The 22,344-nt window shown below is 44.0% G+C and overlaps 1 protein-coding gene across 2 annotated transcripts; it reads left to right on the top strand.

Moving 5' to 3' along the window:
- Positions 1-1,941: 1,941 nt before the first annotated feature.
- Positions 1,942-18,124, top strand: GLRX3 (glutaredoxin 3). 2 transcript variants are annotated; one of them, XM_085064576.1, is made up of 11 exons: positions 1,942-2,070; positions 5,174-5,282; positions 7,541-7,615; positions 9,153-9,354; positions 13,047-13,219; positions 13,307-13,368; positions 14,628-14,685; positions 15,223-15,275; positions 16,232-16,271; positions 16,353-16,445; positions 17,907-18,124. In XM_085064576.1, the coding sequence occupies exons 1-11, from the start codon at positions 2,003-2,005 to the stop codon at positions 17,955-17,957; spliced, it is 984 nt and encodes a 327-aa protein (XP_084920702.1). In that variant the 5' UTR covers positions 1,942-2,002; the 3' UTR covers positions 17,958-18,124. The 2 variants fall into 2 exon arrangements, with proteins under 2 accessions (XP_084920702.1, XP_084920703.1); XM_085064577.1 differs by having other exon boundaries at positions 13,047-13,223; positions 13,311-13,368.
- The last annotated feature ends 4,220 nt before the right edge of the window (positions 18,125-22,344 follow it).

The raw sequence follows: 22,344 nt of genomic DNA, 5'->3' as shown, positions 1-22,344 counted from the left end.
AGCAGGGATTTCAGCAGGAATTCAGCAGGAATTTCAGCAGGATTTCAGCAGGAATTTCAGCAGGATTTCAGCAGTAATTCCATAGGAATTCCAGCAGGGATTCCAGCAGGATTTCAGTAGGAATTTAGCAGGAATTTCAGCAGGAATTCAGCAGAAATTCCAGCAGGACTTTCAGCAGGAATTTCAGCAGGATTTCAGCAGGAATTCCAGCAGGACTTTCAGCAGGAATTCAGCAGGGATTTCAGCAGTAATTCCATAGGAATTCAGCAGGAATTCCAGCAGGAATTTCAGCAGGAATTCAGCAGGGATTTCAGCAGGAATTCAGCAGGGATTTCAGCACAAATTCCAGCAGGAACTCCAGCCTTTCCTACAGAATCCTGGCTTGAACACACCAGGAATGTGGGGAACTCCAAAGGCAAAAGGATTTCCCGCTGGAAAATCGATTTGTTCATGGAATTCCCTGCTTTAGCCTCATCAGTGGCACAGCATGCTGGTTGCTCTTCCCAGTTGAGTGTTTTCCATGTTATTTCATTTGGGATTTTATTTGCTGGGAGCTGGAATCCAAAATCAAATTGGGCAATGTGTGAGGCTTATTTATAACATAGGAATTCATGATTTAAACGAAATTATTTTCTTCAAAACAAATATTTCATGGGGGGAAAAGCCTGTTTTTTCTTGTTTCATGACAGAGGGACAATCATTTTGAAAAGCTCTGAAACTCAGCAAAGCAGGGGATAAAATTCCTAATGGTTCAAATTTCTGATTATTCCACTGGGCTTCTGTCAGGTTAAAATGTCAGGGAAAATAAACAGAATTTGACTTTCTTCCCTCTGCTCATGCACTTTATACCAGCTAGAATGTATTTATGGAAAACGTGCAGTTTTACATATTTTTGTTTTCTGTAAAGTATTTTATAGAGACAGTCTATAAAAATGTCCATGAATGGAGATCTTAGTATTTGATTTTCGGATTGATTTGATTTTGAGAATTCAGACAAACTGTTGATTCATGTGTCAAAATTTTACATTAAATTTATCCGAACAGTAAAATTTCAGGCTGTTTCACCTTTTTAACAGCACAGAGCTCGGAGTGCTTTGGATTAATATTTTTTTTTCCTCTTTCTGCACCAGAAGGATTATTGGACAAAACCAAACCCAATAAAATATTCAGTGTTCCTCTTGCAATCCCCATCGCTGGCAGTAATCCTGGTTCCAGCTGCAGATTTACGGGCAGCGAGCTGCAGAGGTGAGAATAATCTCATTTCACCTTGACAACATCTCGGGTTCTTCTCCCCAGAACATCCTGGCGAACACAAAGGAAAACAGGGGAAGCAGAGCTGGGGGGAGCTGGGGACAAGGAGTGACCCAGGGTGGGTGGGATGAGACTTGGAGCATCCCGTCCCGAAGATCGAACAGCCAATAGCAGTTTTTAAAGGAGAATTTTAGATTTTCCAGGTTTTGGAATGTCCCGGGGTGGTGGGAGGGACAAGCCTTGGAGCATCCCAGTGCAAAGATGGGATATTCAATAGCAGTTTTTCAGGAGAATTTTACATTTTCCAGGTTTTGGAATGTCCCTGGGCGGGAGGGACAAGACTTGGAGCATCGCAATCCAAAAATCGAATATTCAATAGCAGTTTTTCAGGAGAATTTTCCATTTCCCACTGTTTGGAGTGTCGCAGACGGGGCGGGACAAGCCTTGGAGCATCGCAGTGCAAAGATCGAGCACCCAGTAGCAGTTTTTTAGGCGAATTTTCCATTTCCCACGTTTCGGAGTGTCCCAGCATTGCAGCCCATGGCATGTCCTTGTCTGGGAATGGGATGGGGACACACGGCCACGTGACACCGGCGGGACACGTGACGCGGGCGGGGCACGTGACACAGGCGGAAACACACACTGCGGTGTTATCCACGTGATGGCGGCGGAAGCGCGTGACGGCGGCGGAGCCACGTGAGGCGGGCTGTCACGTGGCGGTGCCGCACGTGCGGCTGTCCCCTCAGGCGGCATGGCGGGCGCGCTGTGCGCGGCGGGCTCAGCCGAGCAGCTCCAGCAGCTGCTGCAGCGCCCCGACAGGTCAGCAGCAACGGGGGGAGCGTGCCTGGGGCTGGCGGGGGGCTGTGCTTGGGGCTGAGCGGGGGGGGTGGCCGGGAGCGCCAGCCGGGGTGACATCCGCTTGGTGACATCCGCCTAGTGACATCCGGGGTGCCATCCGCCTATAGCCATCTGCATAGTGCCATCCCCCTAGTGCCATCCCGGGGTGACATCCCCCTAGTGCCATGCCGGGGTGACATCCCGGGTGCCGTTCCCCTAGTGCCATCCCGGGTGCCATCCGCCTGGTGCCATCCCGGGTGTCCCATCCCCGCTGTGCCATCCCAGGGTCCCTTTCTTGGGTGCCATCCCCGGCTGTCGTCCCTCGGTCCCCTCCCGGTGTCTGTCCCCTCCCGGTGTCTGTCCCATTCCGTGTCCCCTCCCGGTGTCTGTCCCATTCCGTGTCCCCTCCCGGTGTCTGTCCCCTCCTGGTGTCCCCTCCCGTGTCCCTGCCTGTCCCCTCCCGTGTCCCCTCCCGTGTCCCCTCGCTGTCCCCTCCGTGTCCCGCAGCGCTCAGTGCCCGCTGCTCGGGGACAGATAAAAGCCCCAAGCGGTCCCTGCATGTCGCACAGCTCGGTGTCCCAGCCCGCAGTGTCCCCGCTCGGCAGCCCGCTGTCACCGAGCAGCTCCTGCACGGGGATTAGGGGCAGGAAAATGATATAAATCATCAATTTTATGAATTCTGTAACCCAGAGCCGCCCTGCGGGCTGGGCTGGTTTGTCCTGCAGCCCTGAAGTGCCAGCAGAGCGTGGGACACTGCAGTGTGCTGCTCATCGGCACACCAGTGCCTCAGAATTCATCACTCACCTCTGCCCAGCGTCTCATTAATTAGCTTTTATGCTCTAATCATGACTAACAAGCTCTGCTGTTCCCACCAGCCCAGCCTGGAGCTGACAGCCGTGCAGGGACATCTTCCCTGGCCTGGGACAGTCCAGTGTCCTTGTTCCTGTGTTCCTGCACATAGGGAATTTTGGGATGAGCTGCACTAATTACTCTGTAATTACACATCTATGGGTGCTTTGCTGATTAAAGGAGGTGATGGAGCTACCAGCATCAGTTCTTACAGACAGCAGGAGGAAATGTTGGTAAATGTTGGTTATGGGGGAGAAAAAAACCCCAAAATTTCGTCAACAATTTCTTGCTGCAGGATTTTCGCTTTCCTCTCTGGAGTTGTCCTTCAGCTGGATTGTTCTGTAGGGACATTGCAGAGGAAACTCCTGGGGCCAAATGACAATGGCTTCAGGAACAAACACAACATTTTAAGGTTATTTTCAACAAAGCTCTCAGTAATTTTGCTCATTGCCTTTGTCTATGGAACATGATTCAGTTTTCTCTTTAAAGGAACTGATTATTTTATCCTTTTTTTGGACCCAAGATGAATTGATAGTTCTGATAAATCTTGCTCTGCTTCCTTTGAAAACAGCGTTTATAACTACATTTGAATTTCATAGGATTTCTTGTTTCAGAAAATTAACATTTCTTCCATCAAGTTTCTGTTGTAGAGTAAGTGTAAATTTTAATGTTTAAAGAGAGAATTTGGGATTTGTCATAACCTTTTTGTTCTGTCCCCTTTTATAGCTAATAGTGGAGCTTTTAGAAATACCTTGGGTGAATGCAGGGATACTTTGTTTGGAATTATTGAAGTGCATCATTTTGCTAAGTCTTTATTTTTTCCTTTGTTAAGGTTTTCAGTTACTCTGGCTGTTTTTAAGATTAAATTTCTAAATTTCAGTTTATTTTTTAAACCAAATTTTTTATTTTTACTCTGGCTGTTTTAAAGTTGAAGTGCTCAGAGGGCCATTCAGTTTAAAAATTTGAATTGTTCTGCGAACGAATTTTAAAAAAAATCAAAAACCAAAACAACTCCAAAACCCACGGAGGAAATGAATTTAAAGCATGTTCTTCCTGCAGATAAAAATGAAGTGTATTGCAGGAGGATGGAGCAGGCTGTGGTGGGATGAGGATGAAATAACCCTGTGATATTTGTGCTCTGCTTTTGCTGAGTTCATCCTGCTGTGCACACCGAGTTAAACAGCACTTGGGCAAAAAGAAAAGCTGTTCTGTTGGTTTTTGAGCAGAATTTTCTGGAATGTCATTGGCAGATCAGGTTGATGGGAGCATTCAGGGTGTGTGATCAGGTAACACTGCCAGGAGCTGCTGCAGCAGGGATGCTGTGCTGCCCACAGATCTCTACAACTTACAGTCAACTCCCATTTCTTAGGAATAAAATACTTTTATTTTATTAATTTGTTTATTTTATTTATTTTAGTGGCTGCTCTGGGCTGGCTGCCTTGATTTCTCTATTTCTCTAAATCAACTAATACCAGTACATTGTACCTTTAATTCCTTATTCCCATTCTCCGGTGGGTTTGTTCTCTGCAAACCTGGAGGATGGAAGTGACAATTCCAATCTCTGTCACTGTTGTCATCCCAGCATGTTTGAATTGGCACCCAGTGGGACAGGATTTCTGCTCCCACCTGGGATTCTCCCCCCTAAATTCTGTGTACAGCCCATCCCAAACACCCCAGGACACCTGGCAGGTGGAGCTAACGAAAGCAGAAAAATAACATTACACCCTGATTTGGTTTGTGTTGCAGTGCTGGTTGGGTTTGCAATGTTTCCTGGCCAAGTCCTGCTTTCACTTTGCAGGTTTTTTATCCCAGGAAGATGGTGGGGATGGGTTTTTGTGAGTCCCCAGCCCTGGAGGTGCCCAGGGAAGGGCTGGATGTGGCACTCAGTGCTCTGGGCTGGGGACAAGGTGGGCATTGGGCACCTGGAGTGAGATCCTGGAGGGCTTTCCCTGCTTAGTGATTCCATGGCTGTGTTTATTTTTCCTTGGCTGGTTTTGAACAGATTTTTAACTCAATTTTAACCAGTTCTTTGCAGGTTTTTAACCAGTTTTTAATAGGTTTCTAACAGGTTTTTAACCGGTTTCTAACAGGTTTTTAACCAGTTTTTAACTGGTTTTTAACCGGTTTCTAACAGGCTTTTAACTGGTTTTTAACCAGTTTCAAACAGGTTTCTAACAGGTTTCTACCCAGTTTCTACCCAGTTTCCCCCAGGTTTTTAACCCCTTGTTCCCCGCAGGTCACTGGTGGTTGTGCATTTCTGGGCGCCATGGGCTCCGCAGTGTGTGCAGATGAACGAGGTGATGGCAGCGCTGGCCCGGGAGCACAGCCAGGTCACCTTTGTCCAGGTGAGGGGACAGCACCCTGGGGACACGGGGCAGCACAGCCTGGGGACACGGGACAGCAGCCCTGGGGACACGGGAGAGCACAGCCCTGGGGACATGGGGCAGCAGCCCTGGGGACACGGGGCAGCAGCCCTGGGGACACGGGACAGCACAGCCTGGGGACACAGGACAGTGTGGAGGAAGGGGAATATCCCAAAAAAGGTGAGCTCCATCTCAGAGTGCTGCATGGCTCACATTGCCTCTGTCACCCCAGAGCTGCTGCTGCCAGCCAGGGTGGGCTCAGCAGGGAATCCTGCAATGCTCGGGGCGACAAGGGACCCTAAATGCCACCCAGTGCCACCCCTGCTGTGGGCAGGGACACCTCCCACTGCCCCAGGCTGTTCAGCCCTGGAGATGTTCCTGGTGAAAGGATCTCAGCATTCCCAGAGCTTTCCTGTGCCACTAAAAGGAACCTTCAGGAAGGTGAATTCAGCCCAAGCAGCATTGTCACTCTGCTTGGTGACACCCTCTGCACATCCCAGGGACATCCAGGGGCAAGGGAAAGGAATTCACTCAGCCACACACTGTTAGTTTGAAACCAAATTTCTCTCCTGAGTGAGGTTCTTGTGAGATGATGAGCGCTGGGAAGAATTTAATTTGAGTGTTTTAATTTGATTTCTTACAGCCTTGAGGTTCTGTGTGTGGTTTTTTTAATGATTCCTTTCTCAGTTGGTATTTGTAAAACAGGATAGAACTGTTCTAATGGTATTTTATGAGCTAGAACTTCAAAAGACTTAATTTTCAACATACTGCAAATTTAAGATGCTTAAATTTATGTAGAGTTTACTAGATTTTAGTCAGCCCAACAAAGTCTGAAAGGTCTCAGTTGCCTCCTTATTATTCATATATTATTTATTTACAACCTTTATTAGTCAGCTGTAATTTATTTTTTAATAACAAGGTTCCAAAGTCATCCAGGGCTGTAAAACCAAGACAGTGGCACATCCTTCCCCTCACTGCCCTCCTCCCAGTATTACTGCTGCTCTTGCTTAGAGAAAATAACCTACTGAAAGTGAATTATATTGATATATTTTTGGGGGGAGGAGCTCCTGAAGAGGAATATATTTGATTTTGGCAGTTCTTTGGGTTTTCTTTAATTCCAGAGTAGCCAAACTGCCTTTGAATTACCAACATCCTGTTACCTCCTGAGATGTTTGGATGCAATGAGTGTGTTTATATCCCACAGGATTTAAAACCAACATTTTGGGAAGTTGTGCCACTAAGAGCAAGTTCCTGAAAGGTGAAATTAAATCTCTTATGTGGAACATAAATATCCAAGCAGGAAATTTTACTGGGAAAGACAATGAGCTGGAAGTCATCATTTATCCCTGGAAAAATGATCAATAATAAGAGTTATCTATTCTCTTTCAGTGATATATAAGCTTTCAGTTCAATCTGAGCTGAATAAAAGCTTTCCTTTTATAGCTGTTGCTGCTGTTGGAATGGGGATTTGCAGAAGGAGGTTTGGGCTCAGTTGTGATGCTCCTGCTTTGCTTCTGCAATTAGTGAGTTCATCAGGAGCCTGCCTGGAGCAGCTCCCAATCAGAGCCAACCAACATGAAAAATATTCACAGTGTGATGAAATTGAGAGCAGCAATGCCAGGTTTGGCACTCAGCAGCCACCAGGAGTTCAAAATGGAGCTCAGCAGCCACCAGGAGCTCGCTGGAGGAACACCTGCTGTCCCTGTCCCCCTTGTCCCCCTTGTCCCCCTTGTCCCCCTTGTCCCCCTGTCCCCCTGCCCCCTGTCCCCCTGTCCCTCCCCATCCCAGGAGCTGTGGCTCTCAGGGTGATGCAGAGCCCCCCAAGGAGCCAATCCAGCAAACAGCCAGCACTGCTGGGGACACAAACCCGTCTGTGACAGTGACATCAGCAGGGTCACTGATTTATGGCTTCCAATATCGCAGGAGCTGCACAGCAGTGAGAATTTACTAGGTCAGGAGTGCAGCGAGAATTTTATTCTGAGCCTCGGGGCGACTTTGGAAATGTGCAACCAAATAAAAACCTCTGAACCTGTTGTGACACCGCGGAGGTTCAGTGGGTGCCACGGCAGCCCTGAGAGTCTCATTTAAATGCAAATGGCTCGGGAAGTTCAGCAGCAGCTCCTGTTTAAATGTATAAAACGGCTAGGAGAACATGCCAGGCGGGAGTGAGACCCACAGCGAAACTTTAAAGAAGATTATGAAAATAATCCGGGTTTTTTTTTGTTTGGTTTGGTTTCTAGCTGGAGGCTGAGGCTGTGCCTGAAGTGTCTGAAAAATATGGAATTAGTTCTGTTCCAACGTTCTTGTTCTTTAAGGTAAGAGGGAGTGGATTGAAGAGGAAATGGATTTAAGAGAAAATGGATTTTAGAGAAAATAAAATCCATGTGGGCTCTTAATATTTATACTTTTGTAATGCTCTACCAGAACCTTCAAACTTTCTCAGTGAGGAAACACCTCTGTAACTGATTGAAATCTATCCAGTGGAACCTAAAACTGGAGATGGAAATGGCTTTTGCACTTTATGTGGAATATTTCAGAGCTTCCTTAATTACTTTGGGATTCATCCATAGTTTTTATTTCAGTTGTTGTACTTTGGTTGAAAAATTTACAGCAATGTTTCTTTGTGCTGTAGCTGGGAAAAAACCCAATAGATAAATACAGTAATAATAGAAATAACAATTCTATTTGGGTTCTTTTTGCCTGTGATGATAAAGTTCATAGATTATCAAATTTAATAAGTATTTCTAGAGGCAACTTTGCTGCCATGAACACCATCAAAAAGGTGTGAGCCTGGGGATGCAGACCTCACCTGAAAATCCAGACTTTGCTGGGTGTGGTGCCTGGCCAGGGTAACCTAAAACAGGCTGGACAAAGTTAAGAGAATAAAAGATAGATTTATTGAAGGCCTGCAAGGTGCATTCAGGGCAGAGCCTATTGGAGATGCTGCACCCAAAATGGACAGTGAGACACGAGTTTTTCATACCTTATAAATTCTGTCCATTAACATATTGAGCCTTAATCCTCCAATTACACCTTCAGCTGATGAAGTCAATTACTCCAAGTTTGCTCCTGCAATTCACTTTTTACATACCTTGGGGCTCAGAGGCAGCAAAGTGTCCTTGGGTCTCGAGCTTTAGAGGAATTGTTTTGTGTAAAAAATACTGAGAGCAGGAGTTTTGGCACTTTGTGTGAAGCCCAGAGTCCATTAATTGGAGGTTTAATCCTCCAGTTACACCTTCGGGTGATGATGTCAATTAATTACTCCAAGTTTGCTCCCCCAGCTCACTGCTGTTATATATATCTTATATCTTACAGAAGATATCTTATATTTTACATACACACTTGGGGCCTCAGAGGCAGCAAAATCCCCTTGGATCTTGAGGAATTGTTATGTCTAAAGAATGCTGAGAACTGGAATTTTAGCACTCTGTACAGAGTCCAGAGCCACATGCTAGAACTCCAGCTACACCAAAAATCCAGAATTAAAACCCCTGTGGGCTCAGGGTGGTTTTAGCCCTGCCCAGGAGTGATTTGAGGGATTGTTATGTCTAAAAAATACTGAGAACTGGAATTTTAGCACTCTGTATGGAGTCCAGAGCCACATGCTAGAACTCCAGCTACACTAAAAATCCCAAATTAAACCCCCTGGTGCCTCAGGGTGGTTTAAGCTGGCACAGCAGTGAGCTGAGGGCTGTGTTTGTCCCACAGAATTAAACCCCCTGTGGCTCAGGGAGGTCTAACCCAGCACACAGTGATTTGAGGGCTGTGTTTGTCCCGCAGAATTAAACCCCTGGTGCCTCAGGGTGGTCTAACCCAGCACACAGAGAGCTGAGGGCTGTGTTTGTCCCACAGAATTCCCAGAAGGTGGACAGGCTGGACGGCGCCCACGCCCCGGAGCTGACGCAGAAGGTGCAGCGGCACGCGGCGGGCACTGCCCCTGTGCCCAGCCCTGCTGGCACTGCCCCCCAGGAGCTGCACGCCCGCCTCAGCAAGCTCGTCAACGCCGCGCCCTGCATGCTCTTCATGAAGGGCTCTCCCAAGGAGCCCCGCTGTGGTGAGCGCCTCTGGCCCCAAGGTGTCCCCAGATTGTCCCCATAGTGCCCTGCTGCCCCCAGGGGATATGGAGGTGTTGGCAGGGCACAGCTGGTGTTGCCAGGGCTCAGTTTTGGGAATGGAGGCTGGGATTGGGGCTTTCTGACAAAAGTGGGATGGGTGATTGTGGTGTTGAACACACAATTGTATGGCAAAGACATTCATTGCAAAAACCCAGGGTTCTTAAACTGTTAGTTTGCTATGAGTTTCCATACCTGTGAGGCACAACAAATGTGTTTAGCCAACACCACAGACCAGACAGGAACAGCACCAGGTGTGACCAGCCACAGCCCCACAGTGAGCACTGACTGCTGCTAATAATTCTGCAATTGTTCTAATTTACAATTGTTTCTAATTGTTTCCCAATTCTGTAACTTGTTTTTCACCTCTAGTTTAGCTGAGTCACTCCCAGAATGCTTTTCTAGTTAGCCAGAGTACCAGAAGTGAGCAAGGATTTTCCAAGGGCAGCATCTTTCTGCCCCACAGGAGGTGATGTTATCCCTGAGCTGGGACACTTCTCTGGTGGAGCTCAGGTTTATTCCTGGCAGGGACAGGGCTGGAGCAGCCTGGGATGGTGGAGCTGGACTGGGTTTCAAGGTCCTTTCCAGCCCAAACCATTCCAGGATTCCCTGTGGTTGTGCTGCAGTGAAATGCCTTTTCTGCAGCTTCATTCTGTGAACTCACAGCACAGAAGTGCTCACAGTTCAGTGCTCAGTCCCAGAATAACTTCAAGTGTTGATCTACTTGTAAAGCTCATGAACAAATGATAAAAGACAAAATTTGAAGTGCCACGGAAATGGAGCTCTGTGTGGTTGTTGAAATTCAGGAGCTGAGTCTGTGGAATAAATAAGAGCATTTTCATTAACTTCAGGTGGCTTTGGCAAATAAAGGAGCTGAGAGCAGTGGCCACAGGGCTGGAGCTGCTGGGAGGGTTAAATGTGGCCTGAGTGAGGTGCTTTGAGCTGATAGTAGTGTAGATTTTCCTGTGAAAAGCTGGTGAAGTTCCATCTCTTTATGTATAGATAATTCTGTATTTGTGTCATGTAACAACGTGGTTGTAGCTGATGGAATGTGTCATCACAGGAATTTACAGATCATTTTTAGGAATGGAAATTCTGACTGATTCTGCAATAGAGCCACTGCTCTGAGGAGCTCCTGACATTTCTGGGTACATTTGGGGTGTCTGAAGTTTGGGGTTATTCAGATATTTCTCCAGGCCTTCAGTTCTTACATGGTGCTCCATGGAAAGGGCCCAGAAGGCAATTAAATAGAAATATACATTAAAATTGGATTTATTAAAACGGAGTGAACACCCAAATCATCTAAACTTCCAGCTCTCAATTTGCAGGTAAATATTTTGCCAGCTTTGGGCTGCTCTGGGGGTGCCTGACAGTAGCTGGGTCCACTGAGCTTCCTAGAAAACACAAAATCTATTTCAGGGTGGAAGTCATTCAACAGTTTGTCAACATTTTTATCTTTCTCAAGTTGAAGGGGATTTAAAATTTTGACAGAAATTATCTGCATCTGTTATGCCAGCAGTAGGAGCAATAGAAATAGAATTAAATAAAGAACCCTGCTTGTTCAAAGGGGAAGATAATTTTGACTTTTATCTGTTTTGATACAAATAAGACTTGCTGGGGTCTTCAGTTCAGTCAGCAAGCAGAGGGGACCTTACCCAGCAGGGATTTGGGGATTTTATTGCAGTTTTGGGCATTTTTCCCTTGGAAGAGGCAGCTGAGCAGAGCAGGCAGGGAGGCTGTGCCCTGGTTGGCACTTGGATGTGGTTCCTGCAGGTGCTGTGTGCTTTCACTGCATTTATTTGCCAATATTGCCATTTATTTGGTATATTTGTTTATTTGCTTCATCCACACTGTCATTTATCCAGGGTGTTTTTGTTGCTGTGGAGTCTCTGATCACCACACTTAATTTTGTCTTATTTTCCTGACCACCCTTAATTTTGCCTGCAATTTAATTTGCAGACACTTAATTTAATGGGCACTGCTGCAGAAATCCCACCCAGCCCTCCTGTGCTGGAAGTGAAGCTCTCTGGGTCACTTTATCCCAAATAAATCCCAACCAGTGCATCTTCCTGCTTTGCATGGAGTTGCCTGCAGCTCGAGCAAAGCTGCTTTTCCAGCCTCCCCAGCAGGAATGAGGTCATTTACTGGAATCACCAGCAGCCTGGAGGTGTTTGAATGAACTCCCAGGTGAAGAGGGAATTCCAGGGTTTCTCTTGCACTCCAGGCTCTGCACTTGTGGAAGGAAAAGCAGCCTGAAAAGTGCTGCTGCCTCACTCACACTCAATAATTGCAGTGAAAATCCATATTTCAGCTGAAATCAAAGCTTGTTCTGTGCTGCCACTCCCATTCTTTCCCCCAGTTCAACCTTGGTTTTTAATTCCTTTGGCAAAGCCTTTCAGCATTGTCTCCCTCTCTGTTTGTTATTTAATATTTGTGGGAAGGTTTTCCTCTGTCTGCCCAGCATTTGTGGGAATTCTGGGGGGGAATGGGAAGGATTGAATGCAAACCAGGCTGAGCTGGCAAAGCTATCAAACATTATTATTATTATATTGATTTAGGGGCAAATTCTCCTGGATCCTTCTGCAAACGATGGCATTGTGTTGTTTGGGAGGTGGAGAAAGATAACTCTAAATTCAATAATATTAAAATTTTCATGCCTACAACTTTTGACAAGTAATGGGACAATTTTCTTGGGGAAAAAATTGCTTTGTGACAAATGGGAGAAACTTCTCCTCTCAGGTTGGCCACTTGTAAACACATAAAATCTGGTTGTAAAAGCAGAATATTCAGTGCTTAATGCCCTGCTGAGAGTGTGGATATGAAAATCTGTCAGGAAGGAAAACAAACCATGGTGTGAAGGTGTCACAGGGGTAATGAAATAACATTAAACACTCAGGAGAACATCAACACTTGAAGAAATAAAGAGGAATTTGCCTTTTAGGTGAAGTCAGGAAGGATGCTCTAGTAGAAAATACTATAAAAGTCAAGTTTTAAAGTTAAACCAGTGAGAACAGCAGTAAATAAACAAACAGCAATAAATACCTAAACAGAAATAAATGGGTTTTGCCCCTTTTGTATTATTTGAGGCTATTGATAGAGCAAAGCAACACCTAAGCAGAAATAAATTTCTTTTGCCCCTTTTGTATTTGAGGCTATTGATAGAGCAGAGCAATACCTAAACAGAAATACATTTAATTAATTATTTTTTTTCTTTTGTATTATTTGAGGCTATTGATAGAGCAAAGCAATACCTAAATGGAAATAAATTTATTTTATTATTTTATTTCTTTTATATTATTTGAGGCTATTGATAGAGCAAAGCAATACCTAAATGGAAATAAATTTATTTTATTTTTTTATTATATTTATTTTATATTATTTATATTATATTATTTATTTTATATTATTTGAGGCTATTGATAGAGCAAAGCAATACCTAAACAGAAATAAATTTATTTTATTTTTTTATTTTATTTCTTTTGCATTATTTGAGGCTATTGATAGAGCAAAGCCCAACAAGCAGAGTTTTCTGGAGCTGTCAGTGCAGCAAAATGCCATTTTTGGGTGACTAAATGAGCAGAGCCACAAGAACACCCAGCCCAACCCCACTAAATTCCCCTTTGTGTGGCCGCAGGGTTCAGCAGGCAGATGGTGGAGATCCTGAGCAAGCACAGCATCGCTTTCAGCTCCTTCGACATCTTCTCCGACGAGGAGGTCCGGCAGGGCCTGAAGGCTTTCTCCAACTGGCCAACCTACCCGCAGCTCTACGTGGCTGGGGAGCTCATCGGGGGGCTGGACATCGTCAAGGTGCCTGGGGGCATTGCTGGGGCAGAAAAGGGGGTTTTTGTGCTTCTTCTGGCTGATCTTGGGGGTTTTCCGTCTGATTTCAACCAGGAACTCGAAGCGTCGGGAGAGTTGGACACCATCTGCCCCAAGGCTCAGAAGCTGGAGGACAGGTGGGTGAATTATAGAAATTATTAGTGTTTATTAATAGTGTTATTATATAAATTATTTTATAAATTATTATATAAATTATATAAATATATATTATACATTATGTTATGTTATATATTATATATTATATATTATATATTATATATTATATATTATATATTATAATATTATTATATAATGTAAATTATTATATAAATTATATAAATTATTTATAAATTAATACTATTTATTAATAACATTACATTACATTACATTACATTATTATATTATATTATATTATTATATAATATTATTTTATTCTATTACAGTATATTATCTATAAATTATATATTAATTTTTGAGGTTTCTTGTGGTTTTGGTTATATAGGATAAACCCCCTGTAAATTCCTTCATTCTCAAAAGTGCCTCAAGGATTGATGTATTTACAGAACTGCACTTGTTCAGTGTCCTCTGGGTTTTATATACATAATATAAAAAAATACAAAAACATAAAGCTGCTCTGGTCCCAGAGTCTTTACTTATATTTGTAGTTTAATTTTTGCTTATAATAGGAATATATTTATATATTTATGGCTATATTTATTTGTATATTTATATCCCTATACATGTATATATCTATATAAATATTTATATACTTATCTATACATATATATCAATATATACAAATATAGATTCCTTCTTGTCTCCCTTTGAGATTTTATTCTCCAAAGCTAATTGAATACATTCCATTTCTCTGTGCTGATAAATAGTAATTCCACTGTTCCAAATTCTATGGATTTATTAATTCCTTTCAGATCTGTCTGTGCCTTGAGTTACTTTAATTTGGAATAGTTTCACTGAGGATACAAACCCCAATGAGTGCCACAAACCCCAATGAGTGCCACAAACCCCAATTAGTGCCACAAACCCCAATTAGTGCCACAAACCCGTTAATGCCACAAACCCCAATGAGTGCCACAAACCCCAATTAGTGCCACAAACCCCAATGAGTGCCACAAACCCCAATGAGTGCCACAAACCCGTTAATGCCACAAACCCCAATGAATGCCACAAACCCCAATTAGTGCCACAAACCCCAATGAATGCCACAAACCCCAATGAGTGCCACAAACCCCAGTTAGTGCCACAAACCCCAATTAGTGCCACAAACCCCAATGAATGCCACAAACCCCAATGAGTGCCACAAACCCCAATTAGTGCCACAAACCCCAATGAATGCCTTTTGCAGGAATTAAATTGGATTTTTCATGTCTTTTTGCAGACTTAAATCCTTGATTAACAAAGCTCCTGTGATGCTCTTCATGAAGGGAAGCAAACAGGTAAAATTCCAGAATATATTGAATTTTTACCTCCTTTCTCCTTCATTCAAATCACTGCAGCTTGAAAAATGTATTTATCTTTTTATTTGGTGTTTCTGTAAACCCCAAAACACTCCCTGTTTGATGATTGCTGAATATCCAATATCTGAAAATTGCTGGGGTTGGTTTTTTGTCCTTGTGTGAAGGGTTGGCAGTGGGAATTAATTATTATTAAATATTAAAATTAAATATTAAAATTTAAATATTAATTGTTAATTACTAATTAATTCTAATTGGCAGTTGCTGTACTTGTTCATTAATTACAGTTTATTAAGTGGTGAATACAGGGCAGTGATGCCTCAAAATAAAGCACATTTATTCCATAAAAAGCAGGAAATAAAGGATGGAAAAAGGGATTATATAGTGGCTCCTCCAGCAAAAAAATTGGGAATTTTGGGTTCATTTTGTTCATTCAAAAACTGGGAATTGCTGGAGGACTTGGAATTTCATGGATTAAATCAAGCAGAGCCATTTGAACATCTGTATTTTGTATTCCAGATGGCAAAATGTGGCTTCAGCAAGCAAATCATCGAAATCATGAACAGCACTGGGTATGTAATGGGGTTGGGAAGGAAATTTGGGGTTAAAAAGAGCTTTTTTTTTAAAAACAAAAAGGTTAAAAAAGAGTGGAATTGTTCCTCAAGTGGAAGTTGTCATTTTTTTAAAGAGGATTTTAAAGGAGTTGAGGGTTTGGGGAGAATTTTAATTGGTTTTTTTTGGGATTGTATTGAGGGTTTCTTTCAGAATTTTGAGGTTTTTTTCAGCATTTTGAGATTGTTGGTGTTTTTATGATCGTTTTGAGGGGGAGTTGAGGATTTTGAGGGGTTTTAAAAAATTCTTGAGGTTTTAGAATTTTGAGGGGGTTTTGTGAGAATTTCAAGGGAGTTTTGAGAATTTTGAGATTTTTTTTTGAGAATTTTTAGGCTTTTTGTGAGAATTTTGAGTGTTTTAAAAAATTCTGGAGGTTTTACAATATTGAGGGTTTTGGTGAGAACTTTGTGGGATTTTTGTGAGACTTCTGAGGGTTTGTTTTGAGAATTTTATGGGCTTTTAAAAATCTTGCAGTTTTAGAACTTTGCGAGTTTTTTTTGAGAACTTTTTGGGGTTTTTTTGTGAGACTTGAAGCTTTGTTTTGAGAATTTCATGGGCTTTTTAAAATTCTTGAAGTTTTAGAACTTTGAGAGGTTTTTTTGAGAACTTTGAGGGTTTTTGGTGAGAACTTTGAGGGGTTTTGTGAGAATTTTGTGGGTGTTTTTTGTGAGACTTGAAGGGTTTTTTTGAGAATTTTATTGGCTTTTTAAAAATCTTGACGTTTTAGAACTTTGAAAGTTTTTTAAAAACTTTGTGGGATTTTTTTTTTAGACTTTTCAGAAGTTTCTGAGAACTTCAAAATTATTTTTTTGGAGAATTTTAAGAACTCCCTTGAAAATTTTGAATGATTCCTGTTGTTTTTCATTTTCCTCCCCACTCCCCAATAAATAATCTGATTTTTTTTTCCCTTTTCCAGTGTGGATTATGAGACATTTGACATCCTGGAGGACGAGGAGGTAACACAACTCTCCATCCCTGCAGGGATTTATTTCCTGGAGCCAAAATTCCCCAAAAATCCCAATCCTGTTGTTTTTCAGGTGCGCCAAGGACTGAAATCCTTCTCCAACTGGCCAACTTACCCCCAGCTGTACGTGAAAGGGGAGCTGGTTGGAGGGCTGGACATTGTCAAGGTAGGAATTGCACTGATTTTCAGTAAAAAAAAGCAATTTATAGGCATTTTTCTGCCTGTTCCACACGGAATTCCTGCCCCTGGATGCTTTTCTGAGCTCCACCCAGGGAAAGGAGAAATAAATCTCCAACCTGTGGTTGCAAAAAGCTCATTTTTATCCCTTTTTGCAGCTTTCTCTGCCCTGATTTTCCTGCTGGTGTTGCTTTTTTACCCCCAGGCAGGTGGTTAGGGTTTTTTCCCAGCAAAGATCTTCATTTCTGGGAGGAAAAACAACTTTCTTGGAGTTGTTGGAGGAATCCCAGAGTTCCCAAATCCTCCTGAGCTCATTGCTGCCAATTCCTCAGACTCTGGGGCTCCTGGGAAACACAATTGATAAATCTCATTTAATTCTAAAAAATACTGCTGCTGCTTAAATGGTAGAGATTTGTTTTATTTATTTAAGAAGTGTAGGGATTGCTTAAATTATATAGATAAATTTTATTTATATAGATGAATTTCATTTATTTAGATAAATTTTACCTAAATTATATAGATTTATTTATCTAGATTAAGGGGAATTATATAATTATTTATATAGGTTAATTTTATTTATCTAGATTAACCAGAAATATAGAACTTAATTTCATTTATATGGATTAGTTTTATTTATATAGATTATTTTAACTTTATATATATAGATTAATATCATTTATCTAGATTAACCAGAATGATATAGATTAATTTTATTTATTTATTTAACAAGTGTGGGGATCAAATAAATAAAAATAATCTACATAATTGGAGGAGTGCTGAGGAAGAAGAGTCTTGGGCTTTGTGAGTTGCTGCAAAATCCTTTTCTCAATGTTATTAAATAGGATTTCTCTGCATCCTTGGGCTGAGTTAATTCCCTGCCTTGTATGGCTGCTGAATGCTGTCAGTGCTTTAAATTGCATTTTTAATATGGAATTAAATGCAGGCAGCTGTTTCTCCTGGGATGTGGGAAAAGAAGAATATTCCATGTTTTTTCCAAGTGTTTCCTGGAGTTCTGGAGCTCCTGAACCAGTGCACAGAATTGGAATTTCACTCCCCAGGACCACCTGGGCACCTCTTGCTCAGCAAGCTGAGCATATTTTATTGATATTTTACAAAATCCACCCATGGCTGGCATTTTTTCATTTTTCAGGGAGGCATTTAGGATGCTGGAAACTTCTGTGGTGCCTAAAAAATGTCAGGAATTCCACCTGGGAGGAGATGCAGGCTGACACCAAGCAGTGCTTTGAAATCTTCCTCTTCACCACTTCGTCTCTTTTGCCAAACAGACCCAAAAAAAGAATTTAAATACTTTTTAAACCTCAGAGTGTCGGCCAAGAGGGACCTCTAGTGAGCCTGACAAGGAGGATCTCCTCACCCCTCAGCATTCCCTGCTGGAATCCTGCTGGAAAATCCCCAAAATGTCCCTAACTGCTGCATTTCTGCCTTGCAGGAGCTGAAGGAAAGTGGGGAATTGCTGCCTGTGCTGAAAGGAGAGAATTGATGGGCAGAGAGAGAAATCCCTGGAAAAACCATCCTGCTAGAGATTCCCTGGGAGCAACAGAACTTGAGGAGCATCAGGAGTGAAAACAACCAGGAAATAAATATTCTCTGTGTTTCACCTGCTCTGCTGGAGAGACAAAAGGTCAATTAAAATTCCCTGCTCCAGGACTGTGGCTGTTGGGATTTCATTCTTTGCCCCTCTGTCCAGCTCAGAGTTATTCAAAGCTCAATTGCCCCTTGGTTTCTGTGGGTTCAGCTCTCCTCAGGGGATATTAATGGGGCAGCACAGTTTGCTGTCCTTCTGTATTGTTTCCATGTCCAGTGAGCAAGAAAAGTGACTTGGAAAACTTCACTCAGTGCAGTTTGAGGAAGTTTTTAAAGAGTTCAGCTCTGTTCTTTGTGTCCTCATTAACTGGGGCACTAATTGCTGATTGGGGTGCTCAGCCTGGCTGGACATGGGGTTTGGGGAATGGTGTTGGTGACCCTGAGCAGCCCTGGGGACATGGGAAGGTTCATCCTGGGCTGAGCAGGGATCCTTCACTCCTGCATGTGGGAGTTCATTTGGGGTTAATCCTTGTTTCTGGGATTAAACCCCACCTGAGGCTGGGTTAATTCCAAGAGACTTAATTTGGGGTTAATCCTTATTTCTGGGATTAAACCCCACCTCACTCTGGGGTAATTCCAAGGAATTTAATTTGGGATTAATCCTTGTTTCTGGGATTAAACCCCACCTGAGTCTGGTTTAATTACGAGGAGTTTAATTTGGGGTAAATCCTCATTTCTGGTATTAAACCCCACCTCACTCTGGGTTCATTCCAAGGGGTTTAATTTGGGATTGATCCTTGTTTCTGGGACTAAACCCCACCTGAGTCTGGGTTAATCCTAAAGGGTTTAATTTGGGAATAATCCTTGTTTCTGGGATTAAACCACACCTGAGTCTGGTTTAATTACAAGGGGTTTAATTTGGGGTTAATCCTTGTTTCTGGTATTAAACCCCACCTCACCCTGGGTTCATTCCAAGGGGTTTAATTTGGGGTTAATCCTTGTTTCTGGGATTAAACCCCACCTCACTCTGGGTTCATTCCAAGGGGTTTAATTTGGGGTTAATCCTCGTTTCTGGGATTAAACTCCACCTCAGTCTGGGTTCATTCCAAGGCCAGGAATTCCCCTGAGTTGCTCCTTGTCAGGAGGAAGCAGAACTGACTTTTCCAGGTGTTCCTGCTGGAAAAAGAGCTCCAAGTGAGGTGCAAACCTTGGAAAGGTTTGCCAGAATTTGGGAGCAATTCTGGCATTTTATTCCTAAAATTCCAAATACAATCTGTATTTTCAAACCTAAACCAAAACTGGAGTTTATCCCAACCTGGTAAATACTGCCTGCAGGGAAGCAGCATCTTAAATATATCAGAGGGTTCCTAGGGAGGGATATTTCATTTTCTGGGATTAGTTTTAGTAATTGCTATCAAATATATGTTATAACTTTAAACCCAATTTTAATTGCTATAAAAAAAAATGCTTGTCATGAAAACAAGCCTTAATTAATCCTCTTAAGTGAATTGCAAATGCGTTCAGGTAGTTGTCAGGAGGAAAAAAAATAATTTATTATAGCAAAACGTAGCATCCCTGTGGTGAAATTAGGAGTTAGAAGCTTTAATTAAATACTAAATACCAAATGCTATTTAGTTTTCCTTCCAAATTCGGCGTAGTGGAGTTTATTTGGGGTTTATGGAGTCGTGTTAATGGATTTATAGATGTGCAACAGAGCAGCAAGCAGTAATTCTCCCACAGTTTATATTTTGCTTTATTCCAATATTGGATGTTGGGAAGGAAATCCCTCCTTTTGAGGGTATTTTCCTCCTTGTTTTGCAATCTTTTCCTTGCTTCTCCCAAGATTGCAGTTGGATTATTTTTCCCTGCATTTTAATGTTGGGATTTAAGGAACCAAAAAACCCAAATTATTTCTGAGGATGGTCAAGAGGGAAACAGCAATTAAACAAGTGAGGTACTAAATATATTGAATAACTCCACCTGAAGATGATTGTCACCTCTGTCACCTCCTCCCTGCTGGGATAAGGAATTCCTGCAGAACGCTGAAGCATTCCAGCTTTGAAAGGGAATTGTCACCTGGCTGGGCTGAGGTGACACTTCTTACCTCCTTCCTGGGAAAACAGGGAAGGGAACTGAATTCAGCTGTCTGTGTGCTCCGGAGGGAACCTGCGGGAACTGCAGGGGAATGCTGGGCTGGCTTCACTCGGAGGGGAATGGGGATTTGGGGTGGGGAATGGGGTTTTAGGGGTGCGGAGTGGGGATTTGGGGGTGGAGAATGGTGGATTTTTGGGGGTGGAGAATGGGGGATTTTTGGGTGTGGAATGGGGGATTTTTGGGTGCGGAATGGGGATTTTTGGGTGTGGAGTGGGGGATTTGGGGGTGCGGAATGGGGGGATTTTTGGGTGCAGAATGGGGATTTGGGGGTGGAGAATGGGGGATTTGGGGGTGTGCAATGGGGGATTTTTGGGTGCGGAATGGGGGATTTGGGGGCAAAGCGCAGTCCCGGGGATTTTCCTGCCGGTAGCAGTACCGTGAATGGCCACGGGGCGGCGCTGCGCACCGCAGAGCGCGGGATAATGGGATAGCGGGATAACAGGATAGTGGGATAACGGGAGTGGGGATGGTGCTCCGGGATAATGGAATAATGGGATAACGGGGCAGGGAATGCTGCTCCGGGAGAACAGGATAACGGGGCTGGGAATGGTGCTCCGGGATAACAGGATAACAGGATAATGGGATAACCGGAAAACAGGATGATGGGATAACGGGGCTGGGAATGCTGCTCTGGGATAATGGGATAAAGGAGCTGGGCATGCTGCAAGGAGGGATAGCTGGGGGATAATTGGGAATAGTGGGGTAGTGGGGCTGGGAATGCTGAGGGGGAGCTCAGGGTGGGATAACGGGGGATGTGGGACTGGGAATGCTGCGGGACAGGATTGTGGGATCGTGTGCAGTGGGACAGGACAGGATGGTGGGATCATGTGCAGTGGGATGGGACAGGATGGTGGGATCGTGTGCAGTGGGATGGGGCAGGATGGTGGGATCGTGGTGCAGTGGGATGGGGCAGGATGGTGGGATCGTGGTGCAGTGGACGACTCAAGCTCTCGGCTGTGGAGGCTCCTGGCAGAATCTGCCTGGCAGTTCTGCCTGCTCAGCCTCTGGTGATCCTCAGCTGCCCCTGGCACCTTCGGGGTGCCATCCTGCCTGCCCAGCTCTGCACCCCGAGGGTTTGGGTTGGGATGATCTTGGTGACAGAGCAGATTTTGGGGGAATTAACTGATGGCAGCAGAATTCGTGGATCGCCTGTGAGTCATCCCAGAATCCCAGACTGGTTTGGGTTGGGATGACCTCAAAGCCATCCAGTGCCACCACAGCCATGGCAGGGACACCTCCCACTGTCCCAGCCCAGCCTTGGACATTCCAGGGATCCAGGGGCACCACAGCTGCTCTGGGAATTCCATCCCAGCCCCTCCCACCTCCCAGGGAACAATTCCTTCCCGATATCCCATCCATCCCTGCCCTCCTTCACTCGAAGCCATTCCCTTTTCCTGCCACTCCACACCCTTTTCCAAAGTCCGGATGGAAGATCTTCACCTGATTTGGTTTGATTGGAGTTCTTATGGACAGCAAAGCACGGCAGGAAAATCCAGTTATTTTGCCAGGACAGCTTAAAACCCCACAGCAATCATTACCAACTGCCTTCCCCCTGCCTTTTGCTCCTTTTTCCCGGAATGTGCCTGAGTGGCACTAGGTGGAGCCTTCAGAGCACGGGAGGAGCTCGGGGAGCTCAGCAGTGCTGCACTTCCAGCACAGCCTTGGAATGGTGCTGATGCCATTGCTGCTGGGAATGGGGATGTGTTCAGGGGGGAAAAAGGGATTGCTCACACCTGCAGAGGGCAAAAATCACCTGAGGGTTTCCCTCGGGGTGGGAATCCATCTGGAATGAGAGGTGGGATTGTAGACATGATTTTTAAAGTGGTTTTTTAAACTCGCTGCTCGTGGCTGGGGGTGGAATGAGCTGAGCTGGAATGAGCTGAGCTGGAATGTCCTTTCCATCCCAAACCAGGCTGGGATTCCATGGTTTGAAGAGTGAGCAGAGGAAAGGTTGTGCTCATGGCTTTGGGGACATGGAGGGATGGATGGAATTTCCTGCTCTGCAAACACCTGGCTGTCAGTAGCTGCCTTCCTGGGGAAAAGGGTTCCAAATGGGATTATTATTGGCTGTTGGGGTTTTGGTGGTGCTGCTGTGGTGGGAAGCACTTCCCAGAGCTCTCCGTGCAGCAGCAGAGCAGTGTCACCATTGTGTCACCGTGCTGAGCACATCCCAGCCCCTGCCAGCCCCC

The sequence above is a fragment of the Lichenostomus cassidix genome, chromosome 6 (genome assembly GCF_008360975.1).
Source record: "Lichenostomus cassidix isolate B80296 chromosome 6, HeHo_3.0, whole genome shotgun sequence".
Taxonomy (NCBI): domain Eukaryota; kingdom Metazoa; phylum Chordata; class Aves; order Passeriformes; family Meliphagidae; genus Lichenostomus; species Lichenostomus cassidix.
This window is presented reverse-complemented; position numbering and strand designations above follow the sequence as displayed.

Coding starts and splice junctions, on each gene's coding strand:
- GLRX3 (XM_085064576.1), top strand. CDS start 2,003: ATGGCGGGCGCGCTGTGCGCGGCGGGCTCAGCCGAGCAGCTCCAGCAG. Junction 7,616..9,152: donor CAACGTTCTTGTTCTTTAAG/GTAAGAGGGAGT, acceptor TTTGTCCCACAG/AATTCCCAGAAGGTGGACAG. Junction 15,276..16,231: donor GAAATCATGAACAGCACTGG/GTATGTAATGGG, acceptor TCCCTTTTCCAG/TGTGGATTATGAGACATTTG.